Source organism: Octodon degus, unplaced genomic scaffold (genome assembly GCF_000260255.1).
Source record: "Octodon degus isolate 3935 unplaced genomic scaffold, OctDeg1.0 scaffold00031, whole genome shotgun sequence".
Classification (NCBI taxonomy): domain Eukaryota; kingdom Metazoa; phylum Chordata; class Mammalia; order Rodentia; family Octodontidae; genus Octodon; species Octodon degus.
Window position 1 is genome coordinate 11,951,054 of NW_004524607.1, and position 23,674 is coordinate 11,974,727.

General features: G+C 58.2%; 1 protein-coding gene across 5 annotated transcripts; it reads right to left on the minus strand.

Moving 5' to 3' along the window:
• Window positions 1-3,161: 3,161 nt before the first annotated feature.
• Window positions 3,162-22,093, minus strand: Micall2 (MICAL like 2). Of its 5 annotated transcripts, none has more exons than XM_023713531.1 (17): window positions 21,814-22,093; window positions 14,443-14,491; window positions 12,514-12,655; window positions 11,570-11,745; window positions 10,811-10,920; window positions 9,261-10,058; window positions 8,365-8,618; window positions 7,408-7,501; window positions 6,813-7,015; window positions 5,959-6,102; window positions 5,584-5,648; window positions 5,390-5,513; window positions 5,196-5,286; window positions 5,043-5,116; window positions 4,356-4,470; window positions 3,575-3,621; window positions 3,162-3,324 (listed from the first exon to the last, which is right to left on the minus strand). In XM_023713531.1, the coding sequence occupies exons 1-17, from the start codon at window positions 21,954-21,956 to the stop codon at window positions 3,248-3,250; spliced, it is 2,706 nt and encodes a 901-aa protein (XP_023569299.1). In that variant the 5' UTR covers window positions 21,957-22,093; the 3' UTR covers window positions 3,162-3,247. The 5 variants fall into 5 exon arrangements, with proteins under 5 accessions (XP_023569299.1, XP_023569300.1, XP_023569298.1 ...); XM_023713532.1 differs by having other exon boundaries at window positions 6,813-6,991; window positions 10,811-10,926; XM_023713530.1 differs by having other exon boundaries at window positions 10,811-10,926.
• Between the last annotated feature and the right edge of the window lie 1,581 nt (window positions 22,094-23,674).

Genomic DNA, 23,674 nt, shown 5'->3' on the forward strand with positions numbered 1-23,674 from the left:
AATCCCAAGAATTCTCAAACCCCAGCGATGTTCCTCTGCCCTCGGATTGCTGCTGTCATACACAGAGGACACAGGCGAGCACATCTCACGGGCACCTGCCCAGGGCTGGACACCTCTACTCACCCAACTGTCCCTTCCTGGACAGCCTCCCTTGTAAATAAAGGAGAATAAAAATGTCGCATAGGGACACAGAATGTTGTTAAAAGCACTGATTAAAGTTTTACGCAATTAGGCAAGAACAAACACAAAGGTTTCAGCTTTTTAACTGAAGAAAAAAGGCCTATGATGTAATTTCAATCTGTGATCAGATAAGATATCCACAGTGTTGTGGCTCAGACTGGATTACACCTCACGTGCGCTATGAAGCATTGGACCAGTACAGGTGCCAGGAGTGGCCGGTAGTCCTTAGTAGCAATGTCATGGTGTGACAGACCAGCCCAAGGGGAGACCCCTAGGTGGGCTGGCACAAGGTTGGCTCCCAGCACCCACCCACTGGGCAATACAGTGACTCAGAGATCCTGCTCAAAATAAATCAAAAAGGATTGGCCAAAGGCCCTTCCAGGAGGAGACCCAGAAGCAGGGGACACCCAGGGCAGGAGGGCTCCAGGAGCCTGGGCAGTAGGTTAGTGACACAAGAGTGAGCCAAGGCTGCCAGGGGTGGGGCGGGGGCAGCAAGAGGCAGCGCATGGAAGGGCCAGGCCTGCAGGAAGAACAGTGCCTGTCCCATGGCTGCATCTCCTGCTGGGTCAGGAGTGATCAGAGCTCAGGCGCACCTCGCACACCACGCCCCAGGTCCTAGGGTTCTGGATCCCTTGGCACACACCCTGACATCCCCATGGGGGACTTCCTGGGCTCTAGTGTGCACTCATCCAGACCCAAGTGGAGGTGTGGGCGAGCGTCCACATGGCCAGGACCACCATATCTACATGGGCAAGGCTGGGCCCCTGGGAAGTCAGGGTGACCTGTGGCTCTATGCTTGCTCCAGGCTCCACAAACATTAGGGAGCCTGGAGGTGTCAGGCCTAGTAGACGCTGAGAGGCTCCTGTGCCAGCCCTGTGTCCCTCTGGTGCAGCCCTGCTCTGAGAGGCTCCCTAAAGTCCCAGGTCCTGGAATCACTTCCCCCAGGCCTCTCCTGGGTGCCACAGCAAGTGTGGGATTCTGCCAGTCAGGAGGAGCCCTCCCACGGCCCAGTGGACACCACTGAGTCCTGTCCCCTTTCCATGTGAAGTAGAGGCCACTTGGGGACCACATAGCCCTCACTCCCAAATGCCCCTAAGCTAAGCTCCGGTACCATTCTGTGAAGCAGGTAAGCCTCAAACCCTGGAGAGACTGTCAGACACCCCAAAACCAAAAGACAGCTCCTGAGTGAAGTGAGCATGTGACAGTGGATATGACAGCTGTGGTGCCTCTCAGGAGGATGCTTTTACACAGGGACAAGAAGGTGGAGAGTAGCCACTGCTGCGTGTGCAAAGGCCCTGTGGTGACAGTAGGGGGTGGGGTAGCAATGAAGGGAAGTGAGGCTGGGACCTCTACCAGAGCCTGTGGGGAAGGCCACCTCCTGTGTCCAGACCTGATGGTCACTTCCCACCCTCGCCTTAGCTCCTTGCTTCTCCCTCTGCAGCCACACAGGAGAGACCCTACCCCACCTCCACACATGAATATCATTGTTCTGAGCCTCTTGCTCCTCTCCCCCGCCACCTTTTTTTGGGGGTCAGGGGTATCTGGGGCAGGATCTCACTATGTAGTCCAGCCAGGCTGGCCTCAAATTCATAGAGAACCTCCTGACTCTGCCCCTCAAGTGCTGGAATTATAGGTATGCAACACCATACCTGGCTCCAGGCCATTTCTAGGGGTGGAAAAATCCAGACACATGGAGTACCTCCTATATGCACATGCAGGAGAGGTGGCCCTGGCAACATCCAGCTAGGATGTCTCTGTGGCCCTGAGGCCTCTGTCTTCCCCATAATACATCTGCATCACCTGGGGAGAGAACTGCCTGGCTTCTAAAAGTAGGGCAGGTGAAGCCAGTACCACCTGTCCCCGGGGGCGGCTCACACAGTGTCCCCCAGGTCTGTCCTGCTCTGCCTGCAGGCTGAGTGGCCATCCAGGACCCAATCAGCTCCTGTGCTCCAAAGCTGCACCCTAGGCCCCTCTACCAAGTGTCCTTGGGCAGAAGCGCCAGGCCCTTGGCACACAGTGAAGACCTCCTGCCTGGAAGACTCGGTGCAGATGCAGGGCTGGGTTTATGTGGCAGCAACTACGCCCACCTGACAGCACTGAACAGTGTTCCCTCCCTTCCTATCCCGGAAACCTCATCTACTTCCCACGCCTCCCCACCTGAGCTCCCAGAGTCCCTGCCAGGCACAGCCTAGGAGCCTAGCAGGCCACTCAGGTCTGCCTCAGGCCCGCATCTGATGTGCTGTGTGACTTCCAGGAGTTGAATCACCTCTCTGAACCTCATTCTCATTATCCCCTAAAATGAAGCTGCTTTGGGGTGCTCCAGGCTGCCCCCTGCCCTGCTGTGTGGCACTCTGCCTCCCCCTGGTGGCCAATGAGCCACACTGCCGCGGGTCCCTGCAAGTTAGGCTGGGGTGACAGGCCCAGGGACACACAGGGACAGTAGGACAAGCAAGGCTGCTGGGTCTCACCCCAGCTTTCTGCTCCTGACATGAGGAGATCTGGGCCTCCATCCAGTACTTTGATGGCACTGGTGGCCTTTAGAAGGAGGCTGGCTCCACACCTGGCTGTATCCCTGTAGGCTCGAGACCCTGGCAACTGTTGGAACAGCCAACTCCCTTCATCTAAGAGCTTTTCTGGGCTCCCAGACCATGGCCTGCTGTTTCTCTAGCCAGACACCCCTTCGCTGTCCAGCTTGGGACACCCAGGTGTCCTCTGGCCTGAGATCTCGGACTCCAGGCCACAAAGATGCCATGTCCCCAAGGGGCCACCTTGAGTCCACTTTGCACAAGGGCCAGCCCATCTCAGGTGAGGTTCCCACAAGCCCTCTGGGCACCTGGGAAGTGGCTAAATGCTCCCTAGTGAGCCAAGGCCAGGCCCAAAGAGGGTCAGCACTTGCCCAATGCCACAAAGCAAATCTACACCGGGCACAAGACTGGACCACAGGCCCCAGTACCCACAGGAAATGCACAAAGAGCAGAAGGGAGTGTCAGTCTCTTTATTGGGGCCAGGAAGACTCCAGGGAGGGGCCACAGGGTGCTGCATGGGTCCTGCAGTATCAGTGAAGAGCTCACTCCGGATGGCAGCTTTTGCTCTTCTGGCCCCAGATCTTAGACAAGCGGAACTTGGGCTTTTTCTTCTGCATATCTGGAGAGAGGAGCAGGGGAGATTGTGTGGGGCCTTTCCCAGCCTGGGTCCTCCAGAGGGGCTGGGCCCAGAGCCACGGGGCCTGCCACTGCCCATGGCGCCCGCCCCGAAGCCTACCAGGAATCCCCGCCCTACCCCAGTCACCACCACTTCTGGCTCCCTACATGGGCCTAGGTCCCCATGCCCTGCCCTGCTGGAGGGAGACCTGCTAACCCACCTCCCTGTACCTGCCAGGCCCATTCTTCCCTACCCAGCTTCTGGATCATGTCCTGTAGCACCTGATCCTCCTCTTTTTCCCTGGAACAGAGATGGGGTGGCTGTGAGGGCACATGGTCCGGACAGGGCACAGGCCCTGGCCCAGGCCCCTCACAATGGACCCCTAGCCCCACTTGACACCATAGCCACCTGCCCTCTCTAGGCCCAGGGACGGCAGGGGTCTGGGCTACCATGCCAGTGATCTGGGGCCAGCAGGACACCTAGGATGACCCAGGCCAAGGCCCTTCAGGCTTCCAGAGGCTCAGCTTGCACTTAGCCTTGGCTGCCGACCCTGTGCAGCCTGATGTGAGACAAAAGGCAAGAAAGGTCTTTGGGGAGTGTTGAGAAGCCACATGACCCAGCGCAGCTGCCGGTAGCCATGTGTGGCTACAAAAATTTATGCTAAAAATAAATTGTAGACTCAGGTCCTCAATTGCAGGTGCCACACGACATGCCCAAAAGCCACAGTGGCCACCACACAGACAGTGCAGAAGACGAAACATTTCTATCCAGGCAGAAAGCTGCTAGCAGGCCAGCCCTGGAGGGGCAGGAAGGACCAGCTCTGGGTGCTCCAGCTGGCCACCTCTGGGAACAGCAGTTTGGGCCAGGCCTGTCCAAGGCCCAAGAAAGGAGGGGACACCTGTGAGACGCAGCTAGTAGCCTCTCTCCTCCCTCCTAAGTGGGTGAGAAGGTATTGAATGTCCTGGCCTTCTGGGAGGGGCTGGTGCCCTGCCCTCACCTGGCCCCTCACCCAGCCCTTCCCTGCACACCCTCACCTGAGTCGGTCCTCATCCAGGATGTCCACAATGTCGCTGCGGTCATTCACAGTGTTCACATACTGGTTCAGCAGCTCCTGCTCTCGCCGCCGGTCCTGGGGAGACTTCAGACCCTCTGTGGGGACATCCTGCCCTCAGCAGGGGCCTTAGCCACACACTGCTTGGGGACTTGATGTACCCACCACCTAAGGGTCAGGCTGCTCCATGGAAGATCTCAACACTGAGCTGAAGGGACCAGAAGCCACCCCAGCCTGGAGAAGAGTCTTGGCTCCTTCTCCTCCAGGAAGGCTGCCAGCATGGGGACATGTACTAGGCAGGGCCCTGTCCCACACCAAGGACAGGCAGGGGAAAGCTGAGGGCACGGACACACGGAATTGCCCTGTGGAACACACACCCCTCACCAAGGCCTGCGGTGTGGCTCACATGCACTAAAGCCCATAGCATCAAGTTGGTCATGAGTAACACTGCAACACACAGCATCAGGGTGAAACCCAAGCACAGAGTGGTTAAGGGACACAGCTGAAGACACTGCCATGAAGTCAATGAGCTGAAGCTCATAGCTGGGCCTGGCTGGCTTAGCCACAAGAGTACACCACTGGCCTCTTGGAGACACAGGACAACCCACTCAGGTAGGGCCGCTCTGCTCCCCGACTGGCCTGGACCTGTGGCTCAGAGGTACGGACGCACCAGGCTTGGCCATTAGCCTGCGGAGCTCGCCCTCCAGGTCCAGCTGCCGTTCCTCCAGGCGCTGGGTCTTGGACCTGCAGGAACACAATGGTCTGAGCCCCTCAGGGCAGCGGCTGCCCCTCTGCCACCCCCAAGCTCTGGGCGGGGCCTCACTTGTACATCAGCTCCGACTCCAGCCTCAACAGCAGTTGCTTCTCGTGGACCAGCCGGAACCAGGCCACCATGAGGTCGTCCTCCTCAGCAGCTGCAGAGAGGGGCGCAGGTGGGGAGGGTGTCAGGCTGAGGTCACTCCGACACCTCACAGGGGGACCCGGACCCGGGGCATCCCAGGCCACACGTGTGCTCACCGCCATCGGCTGCACGCAGCTGCTGCTCCAGGGCAACACCCCTGTGCTCCAGCGCGTCCAGCTGCTTCTCGATGTCCTGCAGTTGCCTCTCAATCTCCTCTTGGGGGACGTAGTCAGGGTGCAGCTAGGGACAGGGGGCAGGGTGAGCCCAGGACCAAGGTCCAGCCCCCCTGCATGCCACCCTGACTACTCACCCTGACAGGGGAGCTCATGGTCTTCTCAGGCAAGGCAGGCATGCTGGCTGGACCCAAGGGCCTCCCTAGAGAAGAAGCAGGCTAAGCTCCATGGACCCCTCCAGAGACCCCTCTTGCACCCTTGGCCATCCAGTCCCCCAGGTTGCCAGAAGAGAACACTCCATTGTCACCAAGCAGCAATGACAAGGTGAGGGGAGGAAAGTGGAGTCTCCAACCAGGGCTCCCATCCTATCACCAGACCGACTTAGGTCCTCCAGGCCCTCTCCATTCTGGGTCCAATGGACTCCTATAGACCCTCCAAAGCCCCAGCTCACATCTTAGAGGATGCATCCTTCATCCATACTCCAAATAAAAACAGACATCTTTGGAGCTTACCTGGATTGTCCTGAGAATGAGGCTTCTCCCAGCTCTGGGCTTGGTTTTTCTGCCCTGATGGCTCTGACTGAAGCCAATTGGCAGACACATCAAGGGTGGGAGGGATGGCCAGTCTCCTGCGGGGATAGGAGGAAGGGGAGGCAGCTGTCCCCCAGTCGGGGACAGAGCACTATGTCAGGTCATCAGGTTGGAGCCCTCCCCTGACCCAGGAAAGCTGAGGGTACCACCCCTCTCCCCAGTGGACATAGGGGCCAGACGTATGGCCCCATAACCCATCTGAACTGGTTATGTCCACCCAGCAAGGGTCCCACAGGGTCAATGACCTTAGATGGGAACCTAGATTGCGGGCACCTGGGAACCTAGTGGCAAACACACACAGACACATGTGTATCCACATCTGGACACATATGTACCCATGCATGAACACACGCAGAGGCCCCCCCCATGCAAACGCACATGAGTGAGCACATGCACATTCCACAGCTCCACAAATGTACACAGGTGCCCATGCCTGAACACACATGCAATACTCTGCACCTGAACATGTGTGCACATATATACACACCTGCCAGAGTCCACACACAAGGCTCCACACCTGAACACATACACATCTGCACACCAGTGCACACATTGAGCTCCACGGCATCCAGTGCTATTCTGCACCTGGTCATGTGTGCACACATGTCTATATACCCATGCACATACTCCACATCTGAACATGTGTACACATGCATGAACACATATACACATGTGCCACAGATGCTCTACACCTGGATGTACACGTGCACTATGCCTGAATACACACACCATACCTCAACGGGCATGTGGATCCTGGGGAGCCCACCCAGCAGTACCTGGGAGCCTGGTTCCTGGGCCAGTGTGGCCTTGTGTCTGTGCTGGCTGCACAGGGGTCAGGGTGATCCGAATGCCCCCCTGGGGGCTGCCTGAGGCCTTCACAGGGGCCCTGGGGGCCATGAGGGCATCTCCAGCCTTTGGCTCTGCTGGGACCTGTGGCTCTTTCAGCTCCTTTGCCCTGGGTGAAGGCACAAGGTTGGCCCTATACGAGGAGAGTCACAGGGCTCAGCACCGGGGTCACCTGTCTCACAGAAAACCCTGGCTCTGTCTACACCCCATGCACATGTGTTCTAAATGCCACCATTCCCAGGGAACCCAGGTGGGCACAGGCTCAGGAGATCCCATGTGATCCAGGTATGGGAGACACACTGTGTTCTTATACATGAGCTGCAGGCCAGAGTGGCTGTGCCACCCACTGCCCCATGTCCAGTATGTCATCCTTTGTGCCACCCTGCTGGTGTCACTCACCAGCCCCATGCCACACCATGACACCTGCCTGCTGGGGTCCAGCGTCTGCTGTGCCATGCCTCTGTTCCACCCTGCCAGCACACTCCCAGGAGCACTCAGCACACATGCTGTGTGCCAGGCCCTCACCTCCCAGCAAGCAGCTTCTTTTCCACAGGCTTCAGGCGGGCCCTCCATCCTTCCGGCCCATCCTCTTGGCTTTGCTGGGGGCTGGTGCTTGGACCTGGCAGGACCAAGGGGATGGATCAGGAGAGGCCATGCCAGGCAGGGGCTGTCTGGGAAAAGCAGGGTTCTCCCATCCTGCAGGCACCCCCTCCCCTCAGATCCCCGGGGCCACCTCTGCTGTGTTCCTAGTGGAATCACTCCTGCTCCCTGGTCTCAGCCTCCCCTTCTGCTAAATACATGGGACCCAGCAGGAATAGACTGGCCCTCAGGAATGGACCTCTGCGCACCCATGGAGAGGAACGGCTGGCCCATGGCTCCCCCTGCAGACTCAGATTCAACAGAGGCTTTGCTGTGGGGGTTCAGCCAAAGAGAAAGAACCGAAAAAGTTTGCACAATGTATCATCCAAGTCCCTCTGTCAACCCTGAGCCACATCTAAGGTTTACCCCAGATTCCCAGGTGAAAACTCTCTAGGCTCACAGACAAGGACTTAGTCCAGGAGCAGTGAGGCACAGCTAGGGCCGGGCAGCAGGACCGTGGACTTGGGAGGGACCACAGGGGAGATGAATGGGGCTCCACACAGGGGCCAAGTGGACCTAGCTAAGGACAGAAACCATGGGGGCTGGATGGCAGGCACCGGAAGGAAGAGCATATGATGGGCAGTGGGCAGAAGGTGACCACCACTGGACACTGTCACCGCCACATGGAGAGTAAGCAAGGACAAGAGCCCAGGGAAGGGTACAAAGTGGGGCTGCAGAAAGCAAGAGGGCAGGACCAGGAACCCCAAGACTGTAGACATGCAGAACACAGCCCTGGAGGGGCAGCCAGGACTCAGGCCAGAGCCAGATGGGACGGCACCACAGAACACAGATCCCAACAAACCCTCACCAGAGACCCCACCCACCCACGCTAAGGGCTCTTACCCTTTGCCATTGGGGCCTCTGGCTTCAGCCTGGAGTCTGTCACTGCCCTGCTGATCTGTGAGGACACAGCTGAGCTCTTGTCCATTTTGGACAACCCAGATGACTGTGAGGTGTTACCCACACTCAGGCGAGCAGATGGCTCCATCCTCGAAGTGGAACTGAGGGTGTGGGGAACGTCTGGTTGTGACAGCTTGCCTGCGGGGACTGCTTTTGGGTGTTCGGTTTTGGGACAGGAATTCATAGCAGGGGAGGACCTGTAGTGAGAAGCGAGCACCATGCATGAGTGGACCCAGGAGTCCCTCCCAGCATTATTCCTAAGCAGGATCCCCACAGCCTCACCTGCAGCCAGCTCGTAGGGCCCACCCTCCAGGGGCCAGACAGTCCACTTGAGGGAGGACAGACACTCACTCTGGCACCTGCATGTGTCCTGCACCTGATCACCTATTAACTGTGGTGCTGGCCGAGATGGAAATGGCCCCAAACCACCACCGGGAGGCCAGGGCCCAGCAGCACAGAGGGACTGCACCTCAGAGCCCTACTCAGAGCCCTGGGCTGACCTGACCTGCCTTCTTGGTTCTAAACTACTTGAGGCCTGAAGCTTTGAGCCACCGTGTCTTGGGGTGAGTGTATACACAGGAGGTAGAGTTCCAGGTGCTAGAACGTAGGGTGAGACTCCACAATTCCCATCCCCCGGGAAGACTGAAGTGTGACCTTATCTGGAAACAGCTTTACACATGTAACCACATGAAGATGCAGTCCTGAGGGACTACAATTGCCCTAACCTAAAGCTGGCATCCTCATGAAAGACAGAAACAAAGACACAGGCCCTGGTGATGGTGGAGGCAGAAATGGGAAGAAGATAGCAGCCGTCCCCTGAACACCGTTCTTCCACCTACCTGCCAGGCACCTGGGTACCAGCTGCCTCCACCCCTGAGAGGGCCTTCCTGATAAAGCTCAGCGCCTGCTCCCTGCTGCTGTCCCGGGAAGGGGAGTCAGCTGGGAAAGGGGTCTTGGCCAGAGGGCCACTGCTGGGAGCAGCAGGGCTCTGGAAGAACCTCTCCCGGGCCTGCTGGGTCCTACTGGCAGAGGGGGTCCAGTCTTGTGGGTCCACTGCACCCAGAGAACCTGAGTTCAAGCCAAGCTTGGTCACAGCAGCTGATACTCGGGAGGTCCCCCGGCCTTGGGGTACAGCTGGGCAAGGCTCTGGGACACCAGGGGCAGACTGAGAGTTATTTGTCACTGGGCCCCGAGTAGATGATGTCCACCCCACTGGGGCGCTGTTGGTCACATGCGTGCCAGTTGTGCTGTGCTCCAAGCGGGAGGCCACTGGGCTCGCAGGCAGTCTGGACCCTGGTGGGCTCCCCACACGGACTGAGAAAGTGGAGGCTGGGGGCTCAGATGTAGTCCGAGTAAAGCCTTTTGCAGTCACATTGCCCACTGCAGACTTCTGAGCCGCTGGCTGGGCCTTTGGCGCTGCTGCTGCTGCTGCCTGCCCATTCATCTCCTGGAACTTCTGCAAGATGCTGGGAGCCCCTGAGTCCACAGGAGTGGCACCTGGCTGTTTGGCAGCCAGGGCCAGCGATGTGGCGTTCACCGAGGTGGCTTTGGAGTGATGGCTGGTGCAGACGAAGTTGCCTGGTTCCCCAGTGGCCCGGTAGGCCCCAGAGCGCAGCGTGCTGGAGCACTGCTTACACCTGCAGGGAGTCCTGGGCTGGTCAGTCATGTCCTCCATGGGTCCCCTCTGCACCTTTCCTCACACTGCCCAGGCACAAACTGATGCACTCCTGTACACTCACGTGGTCACTGATCCACTCCACAAACATACCTCTTCCCGTGGCTGTAAGCTTTGTGAGCCTTGGTAGGGTTGCAGTCACACCAGGAAGTACTCTTGCATGTCAACAAACATGTATATGTGCACGCACACTCACACACACATGCACTTTCAAGCAATCACACACATGTATACTCACGTGGCATGCATCTACGCACATTCACACATGCAAGCATGTACACACACATGCAAGCATGCACACACAAACACACATGTATGCACAATGACACACAGGCACCCACAGTGCCCTCCTACAATCACACATGTGCATGCGCACCCACAATCAGTCACACACATGTGCACACAGACCACCCATGCCTCACTTTGGGTCCTGACCCCCCAGCTTTGCAGAGGACCCTGAATCTGCCCTCCAAGGTGCTTCAGCTGGGAGCAACAGCAGTCAGGAGGGGTCAGTGTGACTCCAGGGTATAAAAGCACAGTTGGATATGGCAGGTTTCTGAGGGGATGCTGAGGGGCAGGGGCCGCAGGACTTAGCCGGACAATGTCAGACCCTGGCTATCTGGGAATAGCTGGGCATCTGGGGCCAGGCTGAGGGTGTAGCCAGCTGAGAATAGGGGAGCCAGAGGAGGTGCACACAACAAGGGTGGAACCCACCTGAAGCAGCTACGGTGGTAGAGCCGCCCATCAACCAGGTGCCGCTGGACCAGGTGGACGTGCTTGCCGCAGACTCCGCAGGTGCTGCTGACTGCACTGCTTGCCACCCTCTGGCCCTGGGGAAAACGCCAGGAACTGCTGAGTGTCACCCACTGTGCCAGCAGCCCACCTCAGCTAGGATGCAGCAGGGTCAACCTGAAGACCCCATTTTACAGAGTGGAGAACTGAGGCTTAAGGACCAGCGAGGCAGAGGACAGGCCAGACCCAAGTCTGGAGCTCCAGTCTGGACCTGGGAAGAGTGTGGGGCCTAGAATAGCCACAGTGAGGGAGCTAGAGCCTGGAGTAGCTGCCTGGTGACAGCAGGGGGCGTCCAAGCTCCAGCGCCCTCCTGGTCTCTACCTCTGAGAGGTGAAAGCCAAAGCATACTGAGGTTGACTGGGAATAAAGGACCAATGCAGCACCCCTCTCATCCCAGGAGGAGGCAGTAAGCCCGCTGAGAACCCACAAAGGTCTGAGTTTGAGCAACTCCACCCACACAGCCTGCCTGGCCTCAATTTACCCATCTTTACAATGAGCACCATGGTTGTTACAGATTAAGGAACTCAGGGAGCCAACCCCGTGGGCTAATGACAAACAGCAGCGGGATCTGTCCTGCACCCCCAGGACCCGCCCCACCTGCCCAGCAGTGTAAGGGCTGCACACGATCCTGCAGGGCCTACTCAACAAGAGCAGAGGAAGGGCAGGGGCAGGGGTGCTTACAGCCTTAGGGCTCCCGCTTGTCCTCTGGACCACAGAGCTTGTCCTGGCTGCAGACGGAGGCAGCGCCTGAGCTGGAGTAGACATGGGCAACTTGGCCGGCACGGATGGGGCTTTCTTCCCAGAAGATTCCTCCTCAGCGTCTGATGGAGGCCTCTTTATACCAGCCATGCCCCCAACTGACAGGAAACACATGGAGTTAGGAGGGTTGGCCCAAGCAGCACCCAGCTCTGTGAGGGCCTATACCCAAGTCAGGGTGGCCCGGGGGGGGGGTATGGCCCTCTCAGGGGTCCTAATGGGGGCAAGGTGGGGAGCAGCAACCTGGGGTACCAAGCCTAGCCAGCCCCCCAATGGCAACCCCAATCTGGAGTCAGGGAAAAGGGACTTTTCTGTTTCTCCATCAGGCAGGCCTGGAACTACGCCCAGAAAGATTCCGGGGATTTCTAAAGCTTAGGGGAGGGATGAGGGGGTGGGGAGGGCTGAGCAGCTCCTCACACAAAGGCTAGGAAAAGGCAAGGCCTTGCCTGCAGCCCCAGCCCAACCCTATTGCACCAGCTGGTTCCCAGTGCCAAAGGCAGCACCAGACGTGGCCAAGCTGGGGATCACACAGGGTCCCTGGAACTGCCCAGCAATGGGCACCAGAGCTCAGGGGTTCAAATGGGCAAATGAAGGCCCTGCCGGATGGAGAGACCAGAGCCAAAGGCAGCCCTGTGTGGCTGAGAAGGAGGGTGGGCAGAAGCATGCCCAGCCAGCCCCAGTAGACACACCAGGGACTGGGAAGTCGGGACCTAGGCACCTGCAGGAGACACTGCCCCAGGGGTCTCAAGTCACATGACCCACAAAGGCTGTTTCCTGTGCTCATCGGGCAAATGCACAGCAGCCACCTACCCCCAGGGCCATACTCCCAAGAGGGGAGCCCCATACCCCACTCAGAGGCCAGGACTCACTGGGTGAGCGGCCATGGAAGTAGTTGTAGTACTGTGACACATAGGTCAGGATGCTCAGCCGGTCGGGCACCTTCAGGGCCACCATGTCCTCAGCATCCAGCAGGGCAGGGATGCCCAGCTGCTCCTCTGCCACACAGAAGGCCTGGGGAGGGTAGAGGCGGAAGTCAGCAGGGAGCAGAGCCAAGGGCCCATCAGGAGGTGCCCTGGTCTCCTAGTGGCTGCCCTGGGCTTGGCTCGCTCCTTGCTAGGCCCACCAGGAGGGACTGATAGTACTCAGGGTGGCAGCCCAGGGGCTCCTCATGGGGTCCTCCCCTAAGGACAAATTACCCTGGAGACGGCCCCTAGCTGCCCCGGAAGCCTGAGCCCCACCTACCCAGACCCTGAGCTAAGCAGGGACCCGGCATTCTGAGCCTAGGAGTCCTGTGAAAGGCTGGGCAGGCCAGGCCTCCTGCCCTGACTGCACCAAGTACACACCAGGTATGGCACACTCGGCCCAGCACCCTTCCTTCACCATCCACTCTCCTCCCTCTCCTGGTTTTTCTGAGACCACCCATGTCCCCTCACATACCCTAGGCCTTCCCCCCACCTCAGGCTCACTTAGAGACCCTCCCCAGCTGAGGCTGCAGATGGCTCCCGCCTACTCCAGCTGGCTCCAAGCCACCACATATAGGGTAGAAATGCTCCAAGAACCCCTGGGCGCAGCTGCTCTGGGGCCAGGACACTGGGAAGCCTCAGGTTCCACCCTTCACTGGCCTCCCTTGCAGCCCTCCACAGCTTCCCCACACTCCAGGCTCCATCCCCATGGATGGCAGGGCTCTGTGCAGAGCCCAAACTGCCCCTGGACCTGCAGTCCAGTGGGGTTGCCCATCACACTTGGACCAAAGACCTCAAAGAGCCTCTGATCCCTCCATTATACTCCAGGACGGGCCCCCTCAGCAGTGGCCACAGCCATCTACTCCCACCTCCTTGGTCCCTGGCCACCAGCTTAAACCAAAGTCTGTCCGGTGCCATACCCTGCCCAAGTCTTGCTTCTCTCTACCTATTTGGGCCTCTCTGCTGTCCAGCCAGGTACCCTCCAGCCAAGGGCCTCTGCCCCAGTGGTTCCACCTGCCTGGGTCACTCTTCCTATTGCTGTCCCTGGCACTCCTACAGGGAGGCCACCCCTGGCCTGCTGGCCCTTTCTTTCCCTCACTGCTCTCCATGGTTCTAAGTCCTCCAATGTGGCTAGATGCGGCAGCTACCTGCCACACTCAGCTATGAGCTTTTGAAATGTGGCCAGGACACCTAAGGAGCTAAATCCTAATGGTATATCATTCTAAACAAGCTGTGGAGACCACAGTGGCTGGGCAGGTTTGACTCTCTCATGGCTGCAGCCTGCTACCCCTGGCATGACTGTGCCAGGCTTGGCTCAGAGCAGGATGAGAGGATGCCGCTTCTCCTCAGCCCAGGGTGAAGGGAGAAGAGTTCAGTTTGCAGAGAGGGTCTCACAGGGAGAGGGTGCAGGGTAGGCTCTGACTCCATGGGGTGAGGAAGGCTGGCACCTATGGCCTGGGGGCAGCAGCCAGCCCACCCAGGACCATGCTTCTGCCTCCCATAGCCTCCAGGACTTCACTCTGCCCTGGAAGGACCAAGCCAGGCCACCCACAGGGAGAGGCCACTCCCTGCCCCTCACACCCTCACTGAGGAAGAGAGGGGATGGGCAGGGTGGAGCACCAAGACCAAGGCTGCTCCCAGAACACCAGGGTCCCAGATCAGGACAGGTCACCTGCAGAGGGGCTAGTCAAGGCACAGACCCCTGGCAGGACTCCTGCACAGCCTCAAGCCTCCCCCCATCCCAGGCCTGGCGGCACCTGCCATGGGCCAGCTCTGAGGCTGGAGCAGGGTAGGGAGGATGGAGGTGGTACTGGGGCTGGTGTCCAAGGGACTTACAAGTTTGTTGTTTTCATAAACGTTTTCCTTCCGGAGGGCACTGTAGTTTCTGGAAGATAAAAACACTTGTGTTGAGAGCAGCACAGAATCCAAGACAGCAGAGGTGTGTGGGGCCTTCAGGAATCCGAAGGATCTGCCCGCCACCATCCTGGTCTGAGCAGAGACTACTTTCTTGCTGCAGCTCCATGGTGACAGGCAATAAGGCCCAGTGAACACAACTACACTCTATAATTCCCAGTTATTATTCAACCTTGCTTTTTTGTGTGTACTGGGAATCAAATGCAGGGCCTCACACTTGCCAGGCAGGTGCTGTGCCACTGAGCTACAACCCTGGCCGCAGCCCTGCTCTTGACAAACAACATGCAACTTCTTGTCCATTTTCAAATCTTCTCCTGGACAGAAAGCCACAGCTCCTCTGTACTGGACACGCCCCCACAAAAGTCCCATTGTGCCTTTCCCTCCCACAGCCCAATTTTTATGCTCCTGGCCCTATGAAGACCTCACAGCTCGTTCAAGGGTGACTGATCAGGGCTCTAGTGCCAGAGAGGCCCTTCTCAGGTTTGTTCTGAAATAAACTTTTCCTTTTCCTTTTTCCTAATAGGGTCATCCTGCCCAAATGGGGAAACTGAGGCTAGGAGTGAGGGCTGTGAATGAACGATGCCTCCAAGAAGGCAGGCTGGTTGCTGGCTGGGCTCCTGGTCACCTCTGGCCACAGCAATGCTGCGTGACACCCAGGACCCCGTGCCCAGGTCCAGAGAGCCCACAAGGGTTCTCAGAGCTCAGCCTCCACATCTAGCCCTGGCAGGGCTGGGGCCTTGCCCATCACACCTGCCCCAGTTGGGCCCAGAAAGGCAAAGCCACCAGCACAGGGTGGCCCAGCAAGGACACTGCTCAGAGTAGGCTAATTCCAACAGGGAGCTCAGTGATCTGGTAGTTCAGACAGGCCAATGCTCTGAGGGCACAATGGTGGGACATGAAAGGCTCCCAGGGTGGGAACAGAGTCATCATGTGGACAAGGATCTGGCCAGCCGGTAGCCACACAGCCCACCTCTGGGTTCTGCTTTCCCTTTTATTCTCATGGGGCCTCCTGGTGTCATCAGCTTTTCTTAAATTCCCACCTTCACCACCACACCATCCTGTGGCAAGGACACTGGTCACTGAGGGACATGCCCAGGTCACATGGCAGATGTGAGGCCCAGTCACACTACAGCTCCAAGTCCAGGCATTCGTGGCCCCACTGTTCCCTCCAATAATGCCATCCTAAGTACCCACCAGGTACCAGCCTCATCCCAGGGAGGGCTGGGTCTCAGAGGAGAGGGTGCTGGAACCGTGTACAGGGCCACAGGAGTGCAGGAATGGGAGAAACCACTGCAGTAAGGGCCAGGAGCACACGCTCCAACATGGGCCTCCAGGGACACTCTGCAAGACACGGTGGGGGCTCTCTTAGGCAGCCCCAGCCTGCACAGCACCCACAGAAGGTGCCAACCAGGGAGCTGTCTGTCCTTCACACATCATCCTCTGGTCTGAGCAGCAGCAACTGCCACGTCCATGACCCAGCCTGTCCCAGAAAGTCCCCCTGCACAGGAGGGGGCCCAGCCAAGAGTCGTGTCCTGCTGGCCTTGACATTAACCCTGCAGCCCTCTTCTCAGCCGACTAACAGAAACCCGGAAGACTGGGCAGGTCTCCAACAAGGAGGGCTGGAGCTGACCGCCTGTGGCCACTCGGCCTAAAATGGCCTGGCTCTGGGCCCAATCTGCCAGTAGAGGGCAAGCTAGCTCGGCCCTGTCTCTATCATGACCTTTAGCCCACACTGAAAGCCCATTTTGCAGATGAACAAACGGGCCACTTGGCTGGGGAGGCTGCAGTTTGCCTACCTCCTTCCTTTGCCTCTCCTGGGGCTCCCATACTTCTGGCTGTAACCACCTTCCAGATAATGTGTACCAGATGCCAAAATCACCCTGAAGGTATAGGTACCTCTGCACATGACCAAGGCTAGACCACCAGGCAAGAGAGGACCATGTTTCAGTACCCACAGGCCTGAGCAGCCTCTTCCACTGGGTCTGTTCTCAGAAGTGGTGTAACCCTGGAGTGGCCAGTCTGCACCCAAAGAGCCTAAGTCTTCAGCCCACTGATGATTTGTATTCAGACTGTGGGGCCCATGAGCACATTCGCCCTTCCTCCTGCCCCCTGCCCCTTGGAAAGCTGAGAGTTCTAGTTCAGTTCTTCCCATGCCAGGTCACTGAAACATGTACCCCGTGTCCCCAGCCCCACAAGAAGGCTGGCTGGGAGCAGGGAGCAGGAGCACAAGCTGTTTTGTCTCTAAACAAAGCAGGGGAAGGAGGAGTGGCTCCCTGCATAGGGCCATCCCATCACCCCCACCCTGACCCCGGCTCCAGGCAGACCAGGGTGCCCCAAGCCTTCCAGGCTCACCTCTGGGGTTGCAACAGTGACACTCTGAGCAGGATCGTGGTACACAGGGCCTGGCTGCAAATTACAGTAGCTGCTGGACTCAGGACCAAGTCCAAACTGCTTCCTGGGGCCAGTAGGGAGGTCCACAAGTGGGGCGGGGCACCCTAGCTAGTTCCCAGGCTTCAACACCCCTAGAGGACCTTCCTAAGCCTCAGCCTGAACACTCTTTCCCAGCTCTGCTGAGCTTGAGTCTCCAGAGCCCAAGATGAAGTCCCAAGAAGCTAAGCTCTGAGACAAGCTTCTTTGGAAAGTGCCTGGTCAGAGCTCCTTGCAAGCATCACCCCCCCACCCCCCACCCCTCTGGCAAGCAGGGACCCCACAAGGCCAGCTTTCTGCCAGCAGGGAGGTCACTGACATTTGGGGCTGAATTATGCTCCTCTCCAAAAAGTGACCTTGGAGCCAAGCCACAGTAGTTCCAAATGTGACCATATTCAGAGAGGGGGTGTTGGTCACAGAGTGTTCAAGTTAAAATGGCCCTCATTCAGTCTGACTTGTGCTCCTCAAATAGGGAAATGTGGATAGAGTGGAGGACATGAGGACCCCAAGGGACGATGGTGCTCGCTGGAAAGAGACTAAAAAGGGCCTCCTCACAGCCCCAGCAGGAATCAGCCCCACTGATATTCCAGTGAGGCTAACTTGGACCTCTAGCCTCCAGAACCTCAAGGGAATTCATTTATGGGGTACCACTTTGGGACATTTCATCACAGTAGAAGGAATGACTTGAGCTGAGCCAGGGAAGGCAGCCAGCTTGACTTTAAGGTCTCAAGACAAAAGCATCAGCTTCGCTGGCACAGAGCAGTAAACCGTAGACACCAGGGAAGCATCCCTAGAGCCTAGAAGCACGAAAGAGCAGGTCCCAGCCCATCCCCCTGTAGAGTAGTGGAGCCAGACCCGAGACACCCTCCTGAATGAGCTCCAGTTCAACCCAAGGCACCCGCCATGGGTCAAAGCACATGATTAGCGTTCAGTTTGTGCTTGTTGATAAATGCATCGTGCAGCCTTTGCTGTGTAAGGTGTCTGCAGCATCGGCTTACTCTTATAGCACTAGCAGAATGGAATCAAGAGGCCTATAGGTCAGTCCAACAATGGTCAGCTGGTCAGTCATCTGCCACCACAGGCCCACTGAGGCTTCTTGAGGAGCAAGCAGCCAGGCCCCTCCAGCCCCTCCTTTGGCTGTCTCCCTTGGGCCACAATGTGGGGAGCCGGCCTCCGTCCCCTGGGGCTCTGGGGAATGTATTCCCCCTTCCAAATCCCAACTGGCTGACCTCACAGTGTTTACTTCCTGTAACTAATACAGCCACACTACGGTGAACCCCTGGGTTGTGAAGGGAAAGCACCTCTGTGGGATTTTCCCAGGCACCTCCAGCCCATCTGGAACCAATCCCACCAGGAAACTGGCAGTGAGGGGACAGACAGAGACCCAGAGAGGGCAGTGGAATGGAGAGAGACACCAAGACAGTAGCACAGAGCAGCCCTGGCAGGGCAGGAGAGGCAAGAAGGAGGCCAGGCAGAGCAGGCTGGGGCTCTGGGAGCCAAGTGGTGCCCTTTCTGGGAACGGGGAGCAGCCCCCTCCCAGCCACCCTGGAAAGTTCTGGCCAGGCACAGCAGGGGTCTGGGCAGCAGCCCTCAGGCAAGAACAGAAAGCCTCTGTCCCCAGGCAGCTTCCTGCTGACCGCAGGGCCTGTGTGGGAGGAGGTCAACCCGGCTTCACCCAGCCACCCCTGGCTCCAGCCTGGAAGGGAAGGAGGCCCTGCACTAAGGTCTCCTGAGGAGTCTCTCCCCAGCCTCACAGTGCCAGTCTCCAGCCTGGGGAGCCTCCATGAGCCCTGCCCAGGGCCAGCAGGCCACTGCTTAGGGCTCTGTGCAAGCCACCTGGTCTCAGCCTGTCAGAGCTAAAGGGGCCTTGAAGAAGTTCTAGTCTCCCCACCATGCCACTGAGGAGTGGGGAGTCTGCAGAACTCAACCTCGTGACAGCTCCCCTGGGGCTCCTGTAGATCTCTCTGAGTAAGAGGCCCACAGGTTTCCACCAATCTCCTTTGTGATCTGGCCGGTCTTGGGCTCCTGGCCCAGCCAGCTGGGAAGACGTCAGGTCACACGGGCGGTGGTTCTGCCCTGGAGCCGGAAGGGCGAGGTCTGAGCCAGGCTCACCTGGCAGCAGGCTGCAGACACAGGCTGGTCATGGCAGAAATGGGCTTTTGACTGCACCAAGAACTGCCCAAGAAAAGAAGCTCTGGGCAAAGGCCAGACCCCTAGGGTCACCTCCCCGTGGGTGGCACTACATGGGCCCATCTGACCTGGAAGGGGAAACACACTCCTACTGGTGCCCAGAGGCCACCTGTGTGGGAGGAGCAGGACACAGGCCGTAGGCAGAGTCGGGAGCCCAGGCACCCCACCTGGCTGGCTCCATGCCCGGTGCCTGGTCCCTCACAGCTGCCCTCTGCTGAAGGCAGAGGAAACACACTCAGCACGCAGCAGGAAGAACTGAGGTCAGACAAAGAGAAGGACTTCCTGGTGGCAAAGCTAAGGACACAGAGACAGGATGTCAACCTTCCTGCTGCCTGGGGGGCTTCAGGGGAAGAACGGGAGGACGAGAGTATAGTCAAGGTCTCAGGCAGTCTGGCCTCAGGCTGCCCCTCCACATTCCCTGGTGGTCAGTAGGTGCAAGAGGACAGACAGCTTAGGGCTTCATAGTGAGGATGACAGGATCTATGCCAAGGCAGGAGGCATTAGCAGAGACTAATAGATACTGGTGTTTCAGCCTCAGATGCAGGAACATAGGTACCCAAGTCAAACTCAGGTCACCCCCACTGCATCCTGACCCCTGCTCAATCCTGTCACCCATCCCATCACTGCAGTGCCATAAACAGAGGTGTCACACAGGACCTTATTTCCTGGCAGTCTGGAGACCATGGGTCCAACATCTAATGTAAGTGGCCAGGGGAGGGTCCTGCCTCCAGCCTCTCATGGTTCCAGAAGTATTGTGGGCCCATCTCTGTTTCTTGGTTGTACGGTCTCCTCTCCTCCCTACGGCACACAAGCACCCACAGAGCTCCTACCACATCTACTGAGCTCTACCTTTGTGCTCTTATCTGTGAAGCCCCAACTGCGCACAAATACCCACTTAACAGAGTTCAAGGCATGGATGAGTAAGAGCTACCCCAGCATTGGGGACAACCAGCCAGAAAGTCAACAAGATAACTCCATCCCATGCATAACTGTGGCCAGTCACCTCTTCTTCCAGTCTCCTTCCTGTCTCGGCCCCTAGCCTTTCCAGAGTGGTCTTTAACACTTACAAGGTTACTCTGCATCTGTGGGACTAGGCTCATGTACCTTACAGAGCAGATATTCCAGAACTGTCAGTTAAGCGAACAGCTCAGATACACGAGCCTGCCTATGCCAGCACTGAGCACACACTTACACACACCAGCATACCTCTGCCCCCTGTGGGTAGTGTGTGCCTGGCCAGACACATGCATGCAGCTATGAGTAGACGGAAGCTCTCGCAGGCAGGAAAGGCCTCCTATGTCCAGTGACACCCGCCCCAGGCTACAGGGCCATCAGGCAGAAGCACCATCTTCCTGTCTACTTTAAGATTTGTCATACTAGCTTCTTCTGGGTTGCCTGAAGAATTGACCTGCCAGCTGCACCCTGGACCCTGCACTCCAGGGAACCCAGCCGCTAGATTGCCCACTCTAGGTCCTTCCCCAGCCATCCCACCCCAAGGCCATCGTCCATCAAAGACCAGCTTCCTGCCTTTGATATGGCAGCACATGTTGCTCCACTGCCTGCCCTGGAGAGCCAGCAGAGGGTGTAGCAGCAAGGAGCCGAGGCCACTGCCCAAAGACCATGTGAAAACACACACACGCACGTGCGCGCACGCACACACACACACACACAGTTTGGTGGCTCCACAAATTCATTTCACAACCTGGGTCAGGAGCCCAGGGCTCTTGCTCAAGACTCTAACTTCCCAGTAGGAAACAGAGCTTGGTACCGGGAAGAGCCAGATTCTGACCCTGACTCAGCCCCACCCGAATAAGGATTTTTTGGCTGGATCTCACAGGTTTCCCTGTCTGCACAGCAAGGGGCCTGAAGACAGTGCTGTCTTTCTCTTCTCCCACTGTCAAGACCCCTTCAGCAAACACACTCTACCCCAGCCCCGGCTGCCACCGCTTCTCAGGAGAGCGCTTTCCCCAGAAGGTATCTGGGCTGCAGTGGCCTTCTGGGGGCCCCCTTCCTATGCATCCTATGCACCAGTCCAGGTTAGAATCTGTCCTGGAGAGCTAGGTCCCAGTCATTCAGCCAAAGGACACAGATGCAACAGATTCAGACTTGGGTCAATATTTGGCATCAAGGTAGGGCACAGCCACCCATGTCAAAGGCCCACCAGACCAGAGGGCCCAGCCCCCAGCCCATGCCACCTCCTGCAGCTGTATCTCATCTCCTATCACCCTAAGCGCAGCACCTGGTATATGGGGGCTCAATGCATTGACTGCCACTTTCCTCAGTAATCCTGAATTTCCCAAGGTTCCTGGGCAGGTCAGGAAGGGGTAGTCTCCACAGTGGATACCCTCAGGGACCCAGTCTTGTGGCCAGACCCCAGAGCATCATGGGGTCTCCAGGGCCTACAGGGCAGCTCTGTCTGCCCTTTCCCAGGAACCAGGGCACTGCCTGAGTCACCACTGACTAAGCCTGAGAGGACACCACCTCCAGCCACAGCCCAGCTACACTCAGTGTACAGCACCCTGAAGCCCTGGGAAAGCTGCACACGAGGGCACGCTGCTCTACCAGGCTTTGAGCAGTGTCCCCAAGTTCTGATTGTGCCCTAAGTCTCAGTTGCCCCAAATGTGTGGGCACCACGTGGCAAGGTCAAAGGGAGCAGGCGAGGCACAAGGCACTCACATGAGATCGGGCCGGTGGCGGTGCAGGATAGCGCAGAAGGCTAGGCCGTCGCGGAACGAGGTGGTCATGTTGGTAATGTCCACATCCCGGTATCCCTCACACTGCTGCCGGCACCACTGCTGTAGAGCCTTGATGGCAGCCATGCGGGCGGCGGGGCGCACCCCACACTGGTCCAGCCGGAGAAACACGGAGAGACTGGGCACTGCCAGCGGCGGGCCAGCGGGCCGGCGGACCGAATACAGCGACCGCTGAAACCAGGAGTGCGGCCCGTGCAGCCGGACTCTGAGCTTGAAGCCGCCGTCGATCCCGCCCCCCAAGGACCACGCCTCCTTCAAGCCCGCTGCATGCAAGTCCCGCCCACGAAAAGCTCCCGCCCCCAGACCCTGGATCACAGGGCCCCGCCCCCGCACCACTCGGGCTGCACATAGGCCTGTATCGGGCTGCCCGGTCCTGCCCCTGCCCGGGACACGCCCACCGCCTTCGGAGTGGGGAGGTGAGGGGCAACCTGCGGAGGAGGGGCTTCGGCTCTCCTTTCTTTGTAATGCCCCACCTCCCCGCACCCTACGGGGTCCTCCAAGGAGAAGTGGGAGGGAAACGCCTGCTGGCAAATGGAGAAACAGAGTGGAGCCCAATGGAGCTTCTGAAGAGCAGGAGGCACCTTGTTTCAGGGTGTTCCGAGCACTTCTGCTGCTTCTCTGCTTACCTGGTCACTTCGGGCGTTGGCAAAAAAGAAACTGAGACCAGCAGGGTGAGGACGTCCCAGGACTTCCTGTTACCTCTGCTTCCCAGGTGTCTACTCTTAGTTTCCAATATAGCAGTTAAGGAAGTGACCCAGGCAGGCCCACAGTGCCCCTCCAGAGTTCTGCGGTAACACTGTCTGTGGCCTTGCGGACTGGACTGATAGAAATGTGAGATTACTGGCCCTGCCGGGGCCCCAGGGCTTGTCTAGGCAGGGCCCCTAGGACAGAAGTGTCTTCCCAAACTCCACCCCTAACACAGAGCCAGGGCAGCTTCTTTGTGCCCAAGGGAAGGAGCGGATGCTGAGGTCTTCTGACCCCAAGCCACATCTGACGCCTGAAGGAGGACGGCCTGGTGGTGCCTGTGTAGATGGGGCGCTCCCTGTCCCAAGCAAGGTACATGCAAGCAGCTCCTGGACATGGGCCACCCAGTGACCTGGGATTGTTACCCTGGCCCTACCCAGCTAAAGTGACTGTCCTGCAGTCAGAAAAGGCACACCTGGCAATGCCAGTTTAGCAGGGCTGGTCCTGGAACTACTTTTTCTTGACCCTCCAGGCAACAGTTAGGAGAACCGGAAAAGCTGGTGAGGACCAGGAAGTTGAGGTAGGGGAGGAACAGGGTAGAACAGGGCCCATGTGGGTGTGGTAGGTCCTGTTTCCCAGGAGGACAGTTACATGGACAGCCCACCCTACCATCAGTCTCCAAGGACCTCCCCTAACAACAGTGCCTGGGGGTGGCATTTGTGGGCTGTCTCCCAGCACCCTGTGTAGCATGTCTTTCCAGGTTCCCCAAGCCAAGAGCCAAGACACCCAACCTGTGTACCCCAAGCCCCTGCCCACCACTGCCACCCTCCACAAAACCCACAGGGCCAGGTTCCTGCTCCCCATCTGGCAGCCAGTCTGAGCAGCCCCCAATCTGGCCCCTCTGAATAAAGTCTAAGCTCCTTATCAGGCTCTTAACTGCCTCTCCTCGCCACACCCTGCCTAGAGCTCCTGGCCTCTGGCCTGATACCGATACCGCTGCACTGCACAATCTCCAGGACCCCACCAAGCCCCTCAGGGCTCACCAAAATCTTTCTGGTCACATTCTGCTTCTCCCTGGAACCACACCCCCATCTGACCTT

Coding starts and splice junctions, on each gene's coding strand:
- Micall2 (XM_023713530.1), bottom strand. CDS start 21,956: ATGGCTGCCATCAAGGCTCTACAGCAGTGGTGCCGGCAGCAGTGTGAG. Junction 11,746..12,513: donor CTTCCATGGCCGCTCACCCA/GTGAGTCCTGGC, acceptor GTTTCCTGTCAG/TTGGGGGCATGGCTGGTATA. Junction 6,103..6,812: donor CCCAGGAACCAGGCTCCCAG/GTACTGCTGGGT, acceptor ACTGGGGGACAG/CTGCCTCCCCTTCCTCCTAT.